At 26.2% G+C, this 18,324-nt stretch overlaps 1 protein-coding gene and 1 long non-coding RNA gene across 2 annotated transcripts; both read left to right on the top strand.

Moving 5' to 3' along the window:
• The first annotated feature begins 1,066 nt into the window (after window positions 1–1,066).
• Window positions 1,067–1,930, top strand: LOC107006673. The gene is made up of 2 exons (XM_015205188.2): window positions 1,067–1,253; window positions 1,708–1,930. The coding sequence occupies exons 1-2, from the start codon at window positions 1,123–1,125 to the stop codon at window positions 1,844–1,846; spliced, it is 270 nt and encodes an 89-aa protein (XP_015060674.1). The 5' UTR covers window positions 1,067–1,122; the 3' UTR covers window positions 1,847–1,930.
• Window positions 1,931–8,736: 6,806 nt separating this feature from the next.
• On the top strand, window positions 8,737–9,609 carry LOC107006810. Its single transcript, XR_001454984.2, has 2 exons — window positions 8,737–8,997; window positions 9,391–9,609. It is a non-coding gene; the product is annotated as an uncharacterized LOC107006810 (long non-coding RNA).
• Window positions 9,610–18,324: the final 8,715 nt, after the last annotated feature.

Genomic DNA, 18,324 nt, shown 5'->3' with positions numbered 1-18,324 from the left:
TAGTATGGGCCTATGGCCCATTTGTCAATTTTGATTTATTGAAAAAATAACAGTTACGACCATCTAGGCAGGAAATTAAATGGTCCAGATAAGGATCCTTTGCCATCTGTCAAATTTTTTCGATTATAAATATTATTCACTTTTTTTAAAAAAAAATAAATTGATAATCACTTCTAAAAAAAATATGACTAAATTTAAGAAACTTAGATTTACAAACCAATTTTCTGAACAAAATTTCTTTTAACCAATCGAGTGTATATATATATATATATTTTTTTTGAGAATCGTCCATATCGAACACATCCTTAGAGAAAAAATAATCATTTCTTTCTATTTTATTCTCGATATTAATTATTTATTTCTTATATTCTTTCTCAGGACCTAAACTATCCATTAATAGGAATGACAATTGAGCGGAGGTCAGATTTAAACAGGTCATAATAGGTTAAGACAATAATCGAGTCAAGATTTTACTCAATCCAAATTTGTTTTGATCAAAAGGGGTTAGGTTATAGGTTATGTAATGGGTCAAGACCCAACTCAACTCAATTTTTACTAAGTTTAATTGTTTTATTTTTTCTTTTAAACTATTTAGTACATAATAATTTTTTTTCTTTATTATAGCTATATTTAACCTAAATTGAAACAAAAATTAAAAATATTTTAACAAAATTTCCTACGAGAGAATTGAGGTTGCATATCAACCCAATATTTAATGAGATAAAATATGTTGAGCTAATGAATGAAACAGGTCAATAACTTGCTCAAATTTAAACGAATCGAGAGGATTGAGTTTGATTTTATCACCCCTGTCAATTAACAATAGCCATTGTGACAAACTACTAATATTAATAATCATTTAAAAAATATTTTCAGTGAATAAGTAAAAATGAACCGATGGAATATTATTGAAGGACACTAAAAAAACAAAAAATAAATAGACCACTTTACCTAATTGATTACTTTTTCCAACCTCACATAATTATATTTGCTTAAAAGATAATTATAATATAATCTCCAATCATTTTCCTATAAATACTAACCTCTTGACATTTGTCTTCCTTCAACTAGAGAATTTTTTTTCTTTTCTCTAAAAAAAAACTAAAAAAACTAGAAAAACTAATGGCTTCCCAAAAAGTTATTACTATCATCACTACTTCCTCCGATAACTCCGCCGGAGATTCACACCCGCCGGCGAATTGTCCGAAAGGACACTGTTTGTGCTCTCCGACGACCCATCGAGGATCGTTCAGGTAATTGTAATAAAATAATCAGTGACGAAATCAGAATTTTCATTCATTTTATAATAATTATGAATTTGTTATCAGAGAGACAGATTCATGATTTCAATCTTTCTTTTAAATTAATATGAAGTTTTAGTTTTTACTTTTATAATTGTTAAAAATCGAACCATCATAAAAAAGGACAGTAAAATTTAAGCAAGTTTCATTTCAAAATAAATATTATGTCTACGTAAATAAAATTACTGAATTTTCAAAAACTCTGTACTTCAGATCCTTCTATACTTTATTTTGTTCGTTGAAAAATTGCATTATGTAAATATCGAAAGATTATGGAAAAATTACATAAAGATTATATATAAGAGAATATTTAACTTTATATATTGTGTGTGAATTTTTCTTAATTTTCTTTTTTTCGACTTTTAAAATTTGAAGGTCAAACTAACTAATTTTCGATAATATTCAGGTGCAGGTACCACCGTACCTCTGGTGAGACAACAAGTGCTGCATGGTTCAAAAGATCAAAATCCATGCCTGTTAATAATAATAATAATAATAATAATAATTTGTCATCAATTTCTCCTAAGTCAGTTGAATCTACTTAATTAATTACTAGTAATTTGTACTTTTTCATATATATATGTTTTTTACTGGATAAATGGAAAAGTACTTTTTGTTTTTTGTTTTTATTGAATATGTACAGTATAGACTTTGATATTGCATTTTTTTTTGGCGGAATCAAAATTTAAAATGTACAAGTTATGAAATTTTCATTAGTTCATTTAAGTTATTCGTGTTATAATTAATATTCGTCTCTATTTTGATGAATTTTTTGATACAAATATGACAGTTAAGCAAAAAAATTAAATTCGTTTGAAGGTTTATATATTTTGTCTCACAAGTTACGAGTTTATCTTAGGTTATGTGTACATACTCGAGATGATCATGACATGATTTGATTTAACTTTGAAAAATATTTTATTTAAAATCATTAAACATATATTTTTTCATGTTGAAATAATATATTAGTTTAATATAAACAAACATTTATTTGAAATAATATTTAGATATTATTTAAACATTTTAAATTTTAATCTTATTCATAGACAAATAGCTCCTAATCTTTTGTGTCTTTTTTTTTTTTTTGAGATGGGATCAATATAATGATTCATTTTTCTTTAATGTTATTACTTTCAAAGTTTTTTTTATTATAATAGTATAATAGCCATTGCTTACTCAACATGTATCATTTATCATTGACTAAAAATTAATAATGGATAAGATTAAAATAAAATTAATAAGAGTGGTTGTTAAAGTTGTTTGATGTTCAACAAGTGATAATTCAAAAATAACCATTTTTTAATTAAAATTCTGATTTAATAATTAGAAATAGTCACTCTTATATCTTTGATGAAGTTTTACTTGTAAAATTGAAAATTGCAAAATAGTGATTGTTTTTTCAAAAATATTTAAAAATAATTGTTTTGTATTATAAACCCAATATATATGATCTAGACATATAAGAACATGTTTTAAATGTCTTCACACGATATTTTAACTGGATTCTTTGGAGTTTTTCGAAATAATTTAAAATTTGAGATGACTGTTTGAAATTCTTTTCGTATTTATCCTCCTTTAATGAAGTTTGATATTTTTTTTCTAGGAGACAAGCTGCACTACTTATAAAGCTACAGATATAATTTCACAAAGAATAATAATAAAAGGGAAAAGGGTCTGATATACCCCTCAACTTTGTTATTTGGACTGATATACCCCTCGTTATAAAAGTGGCTCATATATGCCTTTACCGTTATACAAACGGCTTACATATACTCCTGTCATTACAAAATGGCTTACATATACCCTTCATTTAACGGAAGTTAATGAATTAGTTTTAAACTTATATTTATTATTTCTAATTTTTTTAAAAAAAATTATTTAGGGGTATATATAATTCTTCTATCAAAGTTCAAGGTATATTTTAATTTTTTTCATACATAAATTATTTTTTGACTTCTTTTATTATAATTATTTGAGTTTCTTATTCTTATTTTGTTTGTTTTCTTTCATTCCTTTGTTTAAAGAGAGAAAAAATTAAACTATTTTTTTTGTGTGTATTGTAATTTAATTTCGTATTCGAAGAAAAAATTTGGTCATCTACACTAAGTTTTACAAGAATATTAGTGAAACATAAATAAATTTGATTATCAAAATAATAATTATAAATTAGTCATTGAAACAAAAAAAAGTCAAAAAAAATATGTTTGACGAGGATTAAATTTACTCATATGGGATTATATTTTTTGGAAAAAAAATAAAAATTTAGATTTTTTTTTTTTTAAATTTTCCGTTAGAGTAAAAGGTATATGTGAGCCATTTGTTTACAAGTAGGGGTATATATAAATCACTTTCATAACAAGGGGTATATTAACTCTAAATGAAAAAGTTGAAGGATATATCAGACTCTTTTTCAATAATAAAAACTAAAAAATATAATTTAAATTATATTCTAATAATTTTTTAATAAAGTATAAATTGTCTCACAAATTCAATTAAATATAAATTATTATTATTATGTGGGGTAGGGTGGGTGAGAAATGACATCAATTATTGTAAACCAACTGAATAGAACATTAGTAGCTATTATAGCATGGGACCAAATTTTATTATTTTTAAAAATAAAGACGTGGGAATCTATGGTCTTCATTAACTATTACTCAATTGGAGGGAGGAAAATATTTAAAAATTATCTTCATTATTCAAAGTGGATAATACAACAATTTTTTTGTGTGATCAAATTCATTTGGTGGATATCTTAATTATAATACTAAATAAATTAAAAGAAAAAGGATAAATTTAAAATTGATAATGAATATGAAGTGAGTCACTTGATAGATATATATCATACTATAATATTAAGATGCTCTATATGTTGAAAATGACTAATGGGAAGAAGAAATTGGACACCAAATAAGAAAATGGTGTGCATACAAAATATCCACCAACTAACTAATTTCATCGCGATCGATCGTGGTGAGATAGTTCGGAAGTCTTACACTCTTAGCTAGAGGTCTTATATTCAAGTCGCCCCTATTATAAATTCTTTTTGTTGGAATGTTATTTTTAATACAATCCTGGTTTAATCAGGTTCTTATACAGATACAATATATTAAATGAGAAATAATAAAAACAAAACTAATTTCTCTCATAAGGGTGTTAAATAAAAAGATTTTTTAATTTGAATTTGATAACTAATTAAGTAAAATATAAAAGAATAAACTTTTGCTTCTTATTTAACAACAAATGAGGAGACCAACAAAATATTATTATTCCATAAAAGTATATTATAATTTACATATTGGATACATATAGATCTTGTCTAGATAACACCTCAAAGATATATGAGATCTTTTAGAATAAGGAATTATTTATTTTTGCAAAAGTTATCTAAAGAATAGGATATATTCCTAGTAGGTGATACACTTTGATAATTGAGCCACTTATTTGTCCTTATGGCCAAATTAGTTGCGTCGTTTAATTTGACCTATTTTGATTTGTCTCAGAATTTTTAAAAATAATATAAAGGTACATTAAAACATTAAAACGTTCGTTAATATCGTAGTTTTACACATGTTATATAAAAAAAAAATTGAAATTAAAAATTTGTTAAAGAGGAAAAATATCCCTTTTTACATTAACTAAAAAGAAAAATAGATCGATCAAGTTAAAACAAAGAAAATATATATCTCTTGAGTGTGCATGTCTTATGTTCATAGTGGAGTGGAGACGGAATTGATTACGATTGGTCAAATCGATGATCTATTAAAAATATTTTTAATTTTTTATTTTCATAATCAATTCGCATGAAAATATATTTTTTTAAAGTGGTGATAAAAAATTTTGTAGCTTGATTTAGGGATGGAGAAAATTTAACATGTCGCAATAGGTAATATTTATTTAAAAATTTTCTTCACTTTTTATAGACATTACTTACATGCATATAATAATCTCTAAACTAAGTTGATGTTATTTGAACTTTTAAGTAATAGAAATAACTCTTATGAGTATATTTTTCTGAAAAATAAAATAGTTGAATGCAATAAATTTTTGCTACGTATAAAACGATTTGAAAATAATATTAATTACAAAATTTCATTTTAGACAATACTTCTTCGTTTTAAAAATATTATTTTCATAACTCGACCTCCTGACCTCGTGACGATATTCTTTGTTTTTTTTTTTCCTTCTTTACGAAGGATAGTGTCTGCATGTGAAAAAAGTGACGTTAGGATTGTTTAGACTGACTTTTTTTGGGTAAACAAACAGAATGGGAGAAGACAAAGTGAAGATGGATGATGATGCTTTTCATAGTTGGATTTTTATTACTCCCTCCGTTTCACACAGAATAATTTAGTTTAAATTGATACGAAGTTAAAGTAAATAGAAAAAGAGTTTTTAATTTTATGATTATAAATTAAAGTTATGTCAAAGGTACGAAATTATCCTTTAATCTTGTGACTTAAAACATGTCACGTGGAAAACTGAACTTAAAATATTACAAAAAAAAAGAGAACATTATTTTTGAATCACACTAAAAAAAATAAGATCAATTTTTTTTAAACGAAGAAAGTACATGGTAGAAATTTCCAAAACTACTTTTCAACCGCTATATATATATATATATATATATATATATATATATATCATCTCTAATAAGAAGTTTAAAAAGCATTATTGTTGGGTTTTATTGAGTTAAATATTGTTGAGAAAGGTAAAGTAGATTTATTAAAGGTTATAACTCAAACATAAGTTATGAATCTAAACTTATTTTTTAAGTTTCTAGTGAAGTTTTGCAGAGCCAAACTTAAGATTTGACAATTTGAACTTTTCAAATTTTAAGCTAGTTGATGGGAAATTAATTCTAGAAAAAATATTTTTTTAAAAATAATTTGCAATTATTTTCAAGCTTTGATCTTAAAAATGATTATTCGTACACTTTACTCCTTGTTATGTAAAAAGGGAAATAACACGAATGATTAAGGGAGGGCAAAAGAAATTTATTATTTGAAGCCATAATGGGCCTTAATTGTTGCTTATACATCCTTTTAGGGCCTTTAGGAACTTGGCCCAATGGACTTAAACATGGGTAGCTTCCAAATTTTTTCGGAAAATTCTAACAAACTACTAATTCAAATTAAATGTTATGGATATATTTTGATTTAATTGTATCCCATAGCAAACAATTGTTATTTTCTCCCTGGTGGGATCTCGCTCGCCTCTCTCGTTTGGTGGCAGTCTCGCTCGCCTTTCTCGCTTTTATACAAACACAAATGTATAAAATGTGTTTGTGTTTGTGTTTGTATAAAGCGAGAGGAAATTGTATAAATACAGATATTTTTGTTCTCCTCTCTCCCCTCTCCCAGATTTCGCTCGCCGTTCTCCCAAAACTCGCTTGTCACCCTTGTCTCTCTCGCTTATATAAACACAAACGAAATGTCTAAATTGTGTTTCTATTTGTATAAAGCGAGAGAAAGTTGTATATACACATGCAAATACATATATCTTCGTCCTATGCATTTATAATTATACAATACAAATAATCCTTGTCCATTTTTCTTTTGTTTTTCTCTCTTTCTCGTTTTATACATACACAAATTATACAATGATCTTTTGTATACAATTACTTTCTTTTGTATATACATAAAAAATTATATAACTGTTTTCTTTGTAAATGTATAGCGAATTATACAATTAATTATTTTTGTATATATATCTCAAAATATATACATTTATATTTATTATGAAGCGTAATTATGTAAACTATAAATATATTATGTAAATATATTTATATAAATATATTATATAAATATATTATATAAATATATTTACACTATTATTAATGACAAAGTTGTTCTAGAATCTTGTGTAGCCGTGTTGTTCTTTCACTTTTACTTATACATTTTGTCCAAATGTACCAAATATTCTCAAATAAAAGTCAAATTTCATCAACTAAAACAAAGTCCAATTTTATTGAAAGTTCTTTTCTTTTTTTAAATCTTCTCCTTTATTGTTCACACATGTGTATTAAAATATAATTCTTTTAATTTGAAATTTCAAATATCAAAGTTATCTTTATTATTATGAGGTAGAAATCACATTATCATTCGATATAATGTTTTTTTTTTTAATTTAAATTAAAATTTAATTAAATTTCAATTTTAAATATTAATCAGATATCAAATAAAAATCGAAAAAGACGATTATCTGGACGGAGATGAAAATATCCCAACCAAACAGTGAATATGACCTAAATGGGGACAGGGAAAGATGAAGTTTCATTTTCAGTGCAAATTAGTAGATGCAAAGCAAGTTCTTCACAAGAAAAAAATAATAATATGAATTTATATGATATTTCTATCATCTTTGTAAGAAAATAAATATATATTACTAGTTCATTTCATGTGTTATAGCATGTAATATATTTTATTTTATAAATCATATATTCGGAAAAAAAATTGTTCGTTGATATCTTTTATTTGATCTTAGCCTATAGTATGAAAAATTATTTAAATATAGCATGCAATCACCATAATAATATTTTTAGAAAATTCCATCCAAATTTGGCAACTATTATAAGCTTGACTAATATTATATAATATAAAGTTTTTAATATTTTAATGTTTGAATTAGTTTATTCAGAAGTTTTATGCATCACTCCCTATCCTAAGCTGCTAAGCCATCACAAAAAATAGATGTAACGATAAAGTTAAAAAGATATTTATTCAGTGTCTGAATAGTTTGAATTTGCGTTTAAAAGTTTTATTTTAAAAGATAAAATATTTTTTTATTAAAGATGATTTTCGATTTAAAGGTATACCGCTTATGAATAATTAGGATTTTGAATCAGGATATCGTCAAGAGATTTATCAATATTCATTCGAAAAAGATATACTATATGAGGTAAAACATTATATGTATAGTAAATATTGAATCTCTTTAATTTTTTCGTGTGTATTTAATTATCTCTTTATTTTGGAATTCTCTTAAATTGTAAAAATTTTGATTTTGCTGTTGCGAATAATAGTAAGCAAGTATCATTTGAACTCATTCAAACAAAATTTGAATTTTGAGATTTCTATCATAAGTCATGGTTATAAGTAAATTGATTGTTAATTTAATTATTATTAAATATTTTTATTTAAAATCAACAAAAGATACACATCAACTTTAAATCCTGAATCCGCTCGATAAATAAGTTTTAAAGCATGTTTCTTAATGCAAAATGATAATCCACCATTGAGTCAAAAACTATTTATCAAGTCAATAAATTCAACTTTATGAATTTTATTTTTTTTTGTTTCTTATATTTTAATTAAAAAATATTCTTCCGCGTAGCTTCCACCACACTTAAACTTTTTGTTCTTTTCATTTCCAAGAAATTTCAAATACATAATTAAAATAATTATATAAACTCAAACACACTTTTTTTTTCTTCATTCATCTGCAAATTTCAACCCAAAAAAAAAAAAAAAACTCTCTTCTCTAAATATCTCTTAATTTTTCTTGAAATCAAATATTCTAGCCACCCCCTTTTGGAGTAAAAATACAAATTTTTTTCCCCTTAATTTAAATATGAATTCAATGAGATTATTGAATTTCTCATTTATAATTATTAGTTTCATATTTATGACATTTTTCGAATTTAGTTTTGGACAAGGCATGGCTCCTTCTTCTGCTCCTCCTCCTTCCAATGATGGTATGTAACCATTTTCTTTCTTTAAAATTGATCGAGAATCTAAATAGCTCGTAACTGATACGTTTTTTTAAAATTTATTCAAAATAATTATATTAATTAATCATAAACGTAATTTTCTAATTGAGTTTAACTTATATACATGATAGCGTGAAAAATTATGAAATTAACTCATACACATACATTTCTATAAAAAGTGAAGTTCATCATTTTTAAAATTAAGATAGATTATCTGCAATAACGATAATTAAATGTGACTAATACAAGTAATATATGATATAATAAGTTAAAGTATAGATATAGTATAATTTTTCTAACAGTATTTCTTTTCTATTTTTTTTCATAAATATAATTTAATGAAGAAATTTATATTGATTTAATAAATTTGTTTTGCAGGCACAACAATTGATCAAGGGATTGCTTATGTTCTTCTACTTGTTGCCCTTGCAATTACATACTTGGTCCATTAATTAATATATATTGAATGTAATTATATTTAGCTAATTAATTTATTCATTCATAATATAAATTATTTATGTATTTTTCTCCTATTATTCAAAATGGAGAAATTTCCAATTTTTTTTTGTGAGTAATGAAATAAGGAATGGTTACATATTATTTGTGATACAATTTTTTCCCTCCACATTATTGTTATCTATTGCACCTTTTTGAACCACCAAAACGTCCATTCAAAAATAATATATATATAAAATAAGAAGAAATTCAACATTCAAGCAGAAATGATATAAAATTTTATATATAAAATAAATAAAAATATTTTTGTCATCCTTCAAAATATATCACATCTTAAATCGAATTGTATATTTCTATACTTAAATATGACATTTTGATTGTCTCCAAATATCGAAATTGAACTTAAAACACAAATCAGGTATGCTTCTATTTTAATATGTGACGTCTACATACTCTTATCACAACTAAGATCACGTTGATAAGTTGCAGTCTTGTCATATCTTGTCCAATCACCTCTCTCCAATATTTCTTCAGCCTACCAACCTCTCTCTCGTACCCACTATATACAATCTCTCACACCTCTTCATAGGGGTCTCTGTTCTTCTCTCGACACATCACTTTCCTCATCTTGTCCATCACAGAGGGAAATCCCGCCTTGTCTTGAATATCCTTATCGTAATCATATCGTTTCTAGCATGTCCACCCTTTCATCCTAACATCTTCATTTCGATAACTTGCATCTTTTGAACATGGAGTTCTTGATTGACCAACACTTCACACCATATAATAAAGTCGGTCTTATCAACGCTCATCTTCGTACAATCAATACTATATCATCTGCAAATAACATACACATTGACACCTCATCTTGAATATACCACGTCAATTTATCCACCAATACCAAACCAAAATTATCAAAAATTTTCAATATTTTTGTCATAGCAACCCCCCACACCTCACCCCCACCCCCACTCAACATGAGTCAAACGTCTGCTACAAGTCAAAGTCAATAAATCAACTTTCTTGAATTATTTTATTTTATTTTGTCAATTAAAATAGTCCAAAGAGTAGCTTTCACCTAACTACAACTTTTCTCTTTGTTTCCTAGAAAATTCAAACGCATAATTAGACTCTTATATAAACTCAACAAATACCCTCATTTCCTCAACAAATCTCTCCTTAAACTCCAAAAAGAAAAAAAAATTCTATTCTAAAATTACAAATTATTTTATAAAATTGAAAATGAAATTAATGAGATTGATGAATATTTCATTTACAATTATTGGATTTATCTTATTATCACTCGTTGAGTTCGGTTTTGGACAAGGCATCCCTCCTTCTAATGACGATATTTAAACATTTTCCCCTAGTTCAATGTACTCGTAAAATTAGTTGATAATACGTGGCTAGATAGCCTAGTCGTTATAATTGTCTAATTCTAATGTGGCTCAAATTCTCCAATACTGTTGTAAACTCGTTAGTCAGCTTCGTTGGACCTATTCCTTTGACATGTTGCAATTGCCAGCTACCTTTTTCATCAACATTTGTTGCAGATACGTCATTCAGCTTTCTTTGACATATTCCAATCGCCAACTTCCTTTTTCTTTAACAATATCCACGTGAGCTTACCTAGATATTTAAGACCCATTAAAAATGGTGGTCTAATTCAACCTAGTCCATTTAGATTGGGTTGAGCTAAACTATATTAACAGTTCTAAAATATGATGTAACATGTTAAATTACATTGATTATTTCAATTTCATTTTACAATGTCTATACTCTATAGATTAAATTGAGTCCTATTTATTTTATCCTTTTATTATTATTTTATGTATAGTTTAATGAAGAAATTAAATTGATTTTTATAAATTTATCTTGCAGGCACAACGATTGATCAAGGGATTGCTTATATTCTTCTACTTGTTGCCCTTGCAATAACATATTTGGTCCATTAGCAAATTCATGAAGTTTTGTAATTTTAGCTAATTAATTTGTTCATTCATAATTTTAATTCTTTATGTATTTTTCTTCCTATTATTCGTATAATGGAGAAATTTTAGAGTTTTGTAATTAAAGGAAATGATGAAATCATGAAAAGATAGCTATTTGTGTTACAAAATTCATTTTACCTTATTATAGTTTATTACTATTTACTTCTCTATTTATTGATCCTTTTTCGTCTTAAAATAATATTTGTTAATATGATTTTTAGTGCTCTATAGCTATAGTTTTGTTATTTGCGCTCCATAACAAATGCATCTGATTCGCAGATATCTGATAAAATCACAATGATTTATATAATCGGGAATCTATGTCTATGAGCGTTTGTATATCTATATGTTCTTTGTGTTAGGCTACAGTGGCGAGCGAGAGAGGGAAATGGAGAGAGGTGAATTGTATATCAATATCTAACTATATCAATATCGGTTAGATAAATGTATATATGCAACCACTATTTATATGTATCACTAGTTGTGTTTGTATTTATATGTATCACTAATTGTGTTGTATATCTGCATAAAATTTGAATTTGTATATTGTAATCGAGTTAATATACAATTGAATTAAGTTAAAATATTTGTTTTTGTATATCAAATCCCTCGCGCTTTATACGAACACAAATTATACATTGTATTTGTATAATTTGTGTTTGTATAAAGCAAGAGAGATAAAGGCAAAAAAGAACTGGACATGAGCAGATTTGTAACAGTATAATTATACGTGTATAGAACGGAAAGATATGTATATTTGTATATATAATCTCTCTCGCTCTATACAAATACAAACATAATTTTGGCTATTTTATTTAAAATAAATTTTCTATTTAATGTCATCAGCTCAAGTTTCTATTTCATTATTATTATTATTATTATTATTATTATTATTATTATTATTATTATAAATAAAAGTCTATGGCCATCATTTTTGTCTAATACCAAAAGCATGCTAAAATATTCCTATTCCCTTTTAACTAGCTGCCTTTTTTGGACCATTTATCCTTAAACTTCATTTGTGATAAATAGCCATCACTTCCCTAAATCTATATGTATACTTCTTCCATAACCATACATCCAATTCTTGTTAACTCAACTTTCTAGTGATATTATGAAGATTCATATAGCCGATTTCAAGTTATTTATTTGAAATTGAAGTATAGTTGTTATTGTTATATTTAGTTGATCAAACTTCTTAATAACAATGGATGTGAAGAATTGGTATAGAAGTTTTAGCACAAGAAGCAAAAGTGTTAGATTAACAATAAATTACAATCATGGTGATATTGAAAGAGTGAAAGAGCCATTTTCTAAAAGTAGAGGTAGCAAAAGTTCAATTTGGAAAGTTTTGTGGAAGAAGTTGTCTAAGGAAAAGAAGAAGGGATCAAGGCTCGAGTGTTCTAGGTCAGTTCACGTGCAAATTCCTCGTTATGATAAATACACTTATTCACAAAATTTTGACGATGATTTTAGTTGGGATGAACCTGATCATCTCTTTAAGTCATTCTCCGTTCGTTATGCTGATTCATCTAAACTACAATTTTGAAGTGATTAAAGACGTAGAGAGATGTAAATCACATGATTAATTAGTGTCAATGATTTTCTTTTCCTTGGCCCTTTTTTTGTAATTTAATTTTAGATTAACTTATTACCTCTCTACATGTTCATATATCCTTACAATATGTGTTAATGTAAATGGTTCATAATTTTGCGCATGAAATATTAATTTATTATCACAACTCTTACTTGTCTTGGATATTCCAATGTGCTTATATGTTGAGTTCAAGTTACTATAGTTAATTGGGTGAATTAATAAAGTAAAAATATATTATTTAATTATGATTAAGCGATATATATATAGATTAATATATATATTTAAATGCGTTATTCATTTATTAATTTTTGATATAAATGTTCAGTACAATAAAAATCATCATTAGCGGCAATCGATTCATAATTGCTGCTAAATATATATTTTTAGTGGCAATTGACACTCTTTGTATATATCCCTAAAGCATTTACACTTAACTAATGCCGATAAGACTTTAGCACTCTTTATTAATGTCAATATTTAATGTCGTTAAAAATTATTTTTTTGTACTGGTTTGTATATATCTTGAATGAAGTTTAGATGAGAGTAGGGGTCTAGGGGAGCTAGTGGTGCATAATTTTAATATTTTATAGAGCTATGGTTTAAGTCAATAAAATTTATATGGCTCCTTAATATATAGACCCATTTCCTATAAGTTTAGCTACAATTTTAGATGATAACGCTAAGTTTAAATTTACAATATTTGTCAATATAAATTTTTTAGAGGTAATTTACCCTCTTTCTAAATATTCCTAAAACGTATATATATAGTGATATTAAATCAAATAACAATTAACTAATTAATAATATCGAATTCAATAGCTAGCAATATGTCACACGTTCTTTGACTACACCTATCATTATCTTGTATTTTTATTATTATTATTGTAAATTTATTTTATAAACCCTCAGTATAATGTACTCACTTGCACATGCTTAATAATTATGAAATTTCAATATAAAATATTACCACAAATATCATAATCTTGAATTAAATAAATGCCACCTATTTTATTTGGCCAAACCATGTAAATAAATTTAAAAATAAAGTCTATAGCCTATCATATTTGTTTATTAACCAAAAGCATGCTAATTAGCTAGTATTCATATTTTTCTACTAGCTTAGCTGCCATATTGGACCATTCTATACAATTTTAAAGTCTTAAACTGTTTATTCATAAATAGCCACTAATACTTCTCAAATTATATATCTACTTGTTAATTCAACTTTTTCTTGTTGATAATCAAAATGGATGTTAAGAATTGGTATAGAAGTTTTAGTACAAGAAGCACAAGTGTTAGATTGGGAAAAAATTACAATCATGATGATATTGAAGGGGTGAAAGAATCATTTTCTAAAAGTGGAGGTAGCAAAAGTTCAATTTTGAAAGTTTTGTGGAAGAAATTGTCAAAGGAGAAGCTCAAGTTTTCTAGGTCTGTTCATGTACAAGTTCCACGTTACGATGAATATACTTATTCACAAAATTTTGATGATCGTTTCATCAACTCATGTGATGAACCTGATCATTTCTTTAAATCATTCTCTGTTCGTTATGCTGATCCATCAAAATTGATCTTTTTGAAGTAATTTAAGATCTTACATCCTGCTTTGTGTAAGGTACACTAATAGGATGTTTCTGGTAAACACTCAATTTTGAAAACGCTTTAATTTCTTGAGTGTATCTATCAAACTTAGTTTCTCTGAAATCACACCGACTATATTATTGTTTTAAAGAGATATACATGTAAAATCACATAATTAGTGAAATGCACAATGAATGTAATAAGAGCTTAGTTTTCCTTAGGTAGTTTTCGTATATGTAATATGTTCATATTTGTGTATTTCATTGGAATTGGTTCATAATGACAGGATGAATCCAAAAAAATAATTAGCAACTTGCAAATGATGTTGTGGAAGAATCTAAATTTCACATCTTTTAAGTTATGTATACCATATATGTAAGAAAATATGTATCAATGTATCATATCTTTACATGTTAGAAAAAATCGTCTCATATTCATGTTAGATCATTCTACATAACCCTTGTTGGTTAGAAAATGACTAGATGGAGCTATTTCTTTTATAGATATTATAATTGGTATTAAGATTTCCTTTATTTTTATTTTTTTAAAAAACTTTTGAATGTATGTATACATTTAAATATTAAGATATGCAGTAAATTTGAAGAATTTGAATACAAAGTGAAATTAAAATTATGATATATAATGAGTAATGACTCACAAAGGAATAATTGGTAAGATTTTTTTTTTGTTTTAATTCAAAATATGTCTCTATAATTATTTTTGAATTTATTTTTATAAGATCCCTAATAAACATACTTTATGTATCATAATTCACTTTAACTGTATGTGTATAGAGACTTCAGATAAATTTCGTCTAATTTGATTCTTATTTCAAAGAGATACGTATATAATATTTTTTGTTGGTTTCAGTCTCACATCATGAGTGAGAATTTACAAAATCTTATAGAGCTATTTAAGTCAATACAATTTGTTTTGTTCATAATAAAAAAGTACCCATTTCCTAAAAGTATTGCTATTGTAATTATTAAATAAAAAGAGGTATGACATTTAAGTGTAAATACAAAAACAATTTGTCAATAATCCAACCATTATTTTTGTTTTGTTTTGTTTTCTTTAAAACGCTCAAAATAAGATATAATTAGTCATTATCACGTGCTTACTAATTCTTTTGATAGTTTGACATGAAACATAATCACTTAAAATTAATAAATATTACCTATTTTCTATGTCTTAAATTATCTATTGTATTTCTCTTTTACACGTTTATGTCTCAATAAAAATCTCTACTCTTCGTTAGATATCGTTTTCAAGAACAATTAGTACTAAGGATGAAATTGGAAAAAAATAATTAATTTTGTACTTCTAAAATGACAAATAATTTAAGATAATTATTTTCTGAAATACAATTTGAGACGTAATTAATACTATTTTATTTGGTCAAAACGTATGAACCTTCTAGTATATATAAATTAATAAATTCTAAGCCCATCATTTTTGTCTAATACCAAAAGCATGCAAAAATATTCCTATTTCTTACTATTTTTAGCTGCCATTTTTGACAATTATACTTAAAAGTTCAAAATTATCATAATTAGCTTAAGCCAATTCCTTTAAATGTTCAAAATCCATTTCACTCCTAGCTCTAAACTTTTCACAACCATATATGTCTCATTATCCACACAACGAATTATTTTTTTATTGAACGTAACAATTCTCTTGATCAGTGAGAATATTTATATAGCTAATTCAAACTGACTAGGAATCGAGACGTAACCGTTATTTATCGTTGTTGATCAAAGTTATTGCTTACAATGGATGTCAAGAATTTGTATAGAAGCTTTAGCAAAAGAAGTAGAAGTGTTAGACTAGGAAGAAGTGATCATGATGATATTGAAGGAGTAAAAGAATCAATTTCTAAAAGTGGGGGTAGCAAAAGTTCAATTTGGAAAGTTTTGTGGAAGAAGTTGTCAAAAGAGAAAAAGGAAAATAATGAGGGATTAAGGCGTTCTAGGTCAGTTCATGTACAAATTTCTCGATATGATGAATATAATTACTCACAAAATTTCGACAATGGCTTTAGTTTGGATGAACCTGATTATCTCCTTAAGTCGTTCTCTGTTCGCTATGCCGATCCATCAAAATTACTTTTCAAGTGATAAAGATACATGTAAATGAGGTAATTAATTAGTGATTGTACATGCAAGGTCTTCTTAATCTCTTTGTGATTTTTTTGTTCTTAAATTAAATTTTGGATTTATTTGGGAACCTCTATATTCATGCATAGTTAATTGTGCCTCTTAATGAATATGGTATGTATGTAAATGTTTTAGGGTATATGCAAATATATGCATAAAGTGTTACTTTATATCTATTCACAAATATATTTTAATTATCATTTTAAAGATTTGTATTATGAAGTTTAATTGATGACTAATTTGATATAGTTAATTTTTGTTATTAAATGGTGACTAAATTAATGTATAGGTTTATGACATTTTATCCTTAAGTTTGATATTTCACTATTCAAACTTTAGAACCTTAATTCATTAGTTAAATTCGAATAGAGTAGTTCGAATTTAAACTAATATTTAGGTAAGAACAAGACGAAGCTTGTATAATATTAGCGAGCGAGACGGAGAAGGAGAAGAAATGGGCAATGCACTATTTTAAATATGGCTAAACTTTAAATAATTTGCAGATTCTGGTTAATACTTAAATAACTATCCAAATTAGTTTGGAAACTTTCACATATAGCAAACAAAAAATTCATATTTGTATATTATAGCAAAGTTTGCATAATTGCGCTCCATAGCAAACATATAACTGTATAATTCGCTATACATATACAACTATATAATTAGCTGGCCTAAATTGTATAATTCGCTGGTCTCGCTATACATATACAATTGTATGATTCGTTGGCCTAAATTGTATAATTCGCTGTCCTATTTCGCTGCAATTGTATAATTCGATGGCCTATTTCACTGCAATTGTATAATGCGCAATTGTATAATTCGCTGGCCTATTTCGCTTCAATATGTGTATAAAATTTATTTTGCATACAATTGAATCGAAGTAAAATATTTGTATATTGTATAATTATAAGTGTATAGGAAGAAGATATATGTTTTTCTCTCTCTTTATACAAAAACAAAGACACAATTTATACACTTCTGTTGTATAAAGCGAGAGAAAATTGTATTTCACTGCAATTATATAATTCGCTGGCCTTTTTCGCTGCAATATTTGTATAAAATTTGCATTTGTATACAATTGAATCGAAGTAAAATGTTTGTAAATTGTATAATTAAGTGTATAGCACTATGATATATATTTTTGCATGTGTGTATACAATTTTCTCTCGCTTTATACAATACAGACAAAATTTATACACTATTGTTGTATAAAAGCGAGAGAGGCGAGCAGAGGGAGACTGGCGAGCGAGAATGGGAGAGTGGCGAGTGAGAGTTTTGGGAGAGAGGCGACTGTCAAATTTTGGCAAACGTTTGCTATGGGGCACAATTGAATTAAACAGTAACAACTCCATTTATTTTAGGTTATTAGTTTGCTATTATATACAATTATCCTAAATAATTACTAGTTGCATTTCTTAGGCCTGGTTGAAGACTAAAGTGGGCCGAAATAGTCCATTTACAATTTCTCAAGCCAAGCAAAGTCATTTTGAAATTTGTTTTTCGAACGGAAAATAATATAACTAAGCTAACT

This window comes from Solanum pennellii, chromosome 12 (assembly GCF_001406875.1).
Source record: "Solanum pennellii chromosome 12, SPENNV200".
Taxonomy (NCBI): domain Eukaryota; kingdom Viridiplantae; phylum Streptophyta; class Magnoliopsida; order Solanales; family Solanaceae; genus Solanum; species Solanum pennellii.
The sequence above is the reverse complement of the archived record's forward strand: the minus strand, read 5'-3'. Positions and strand labels throughout refer to the sequence as shown.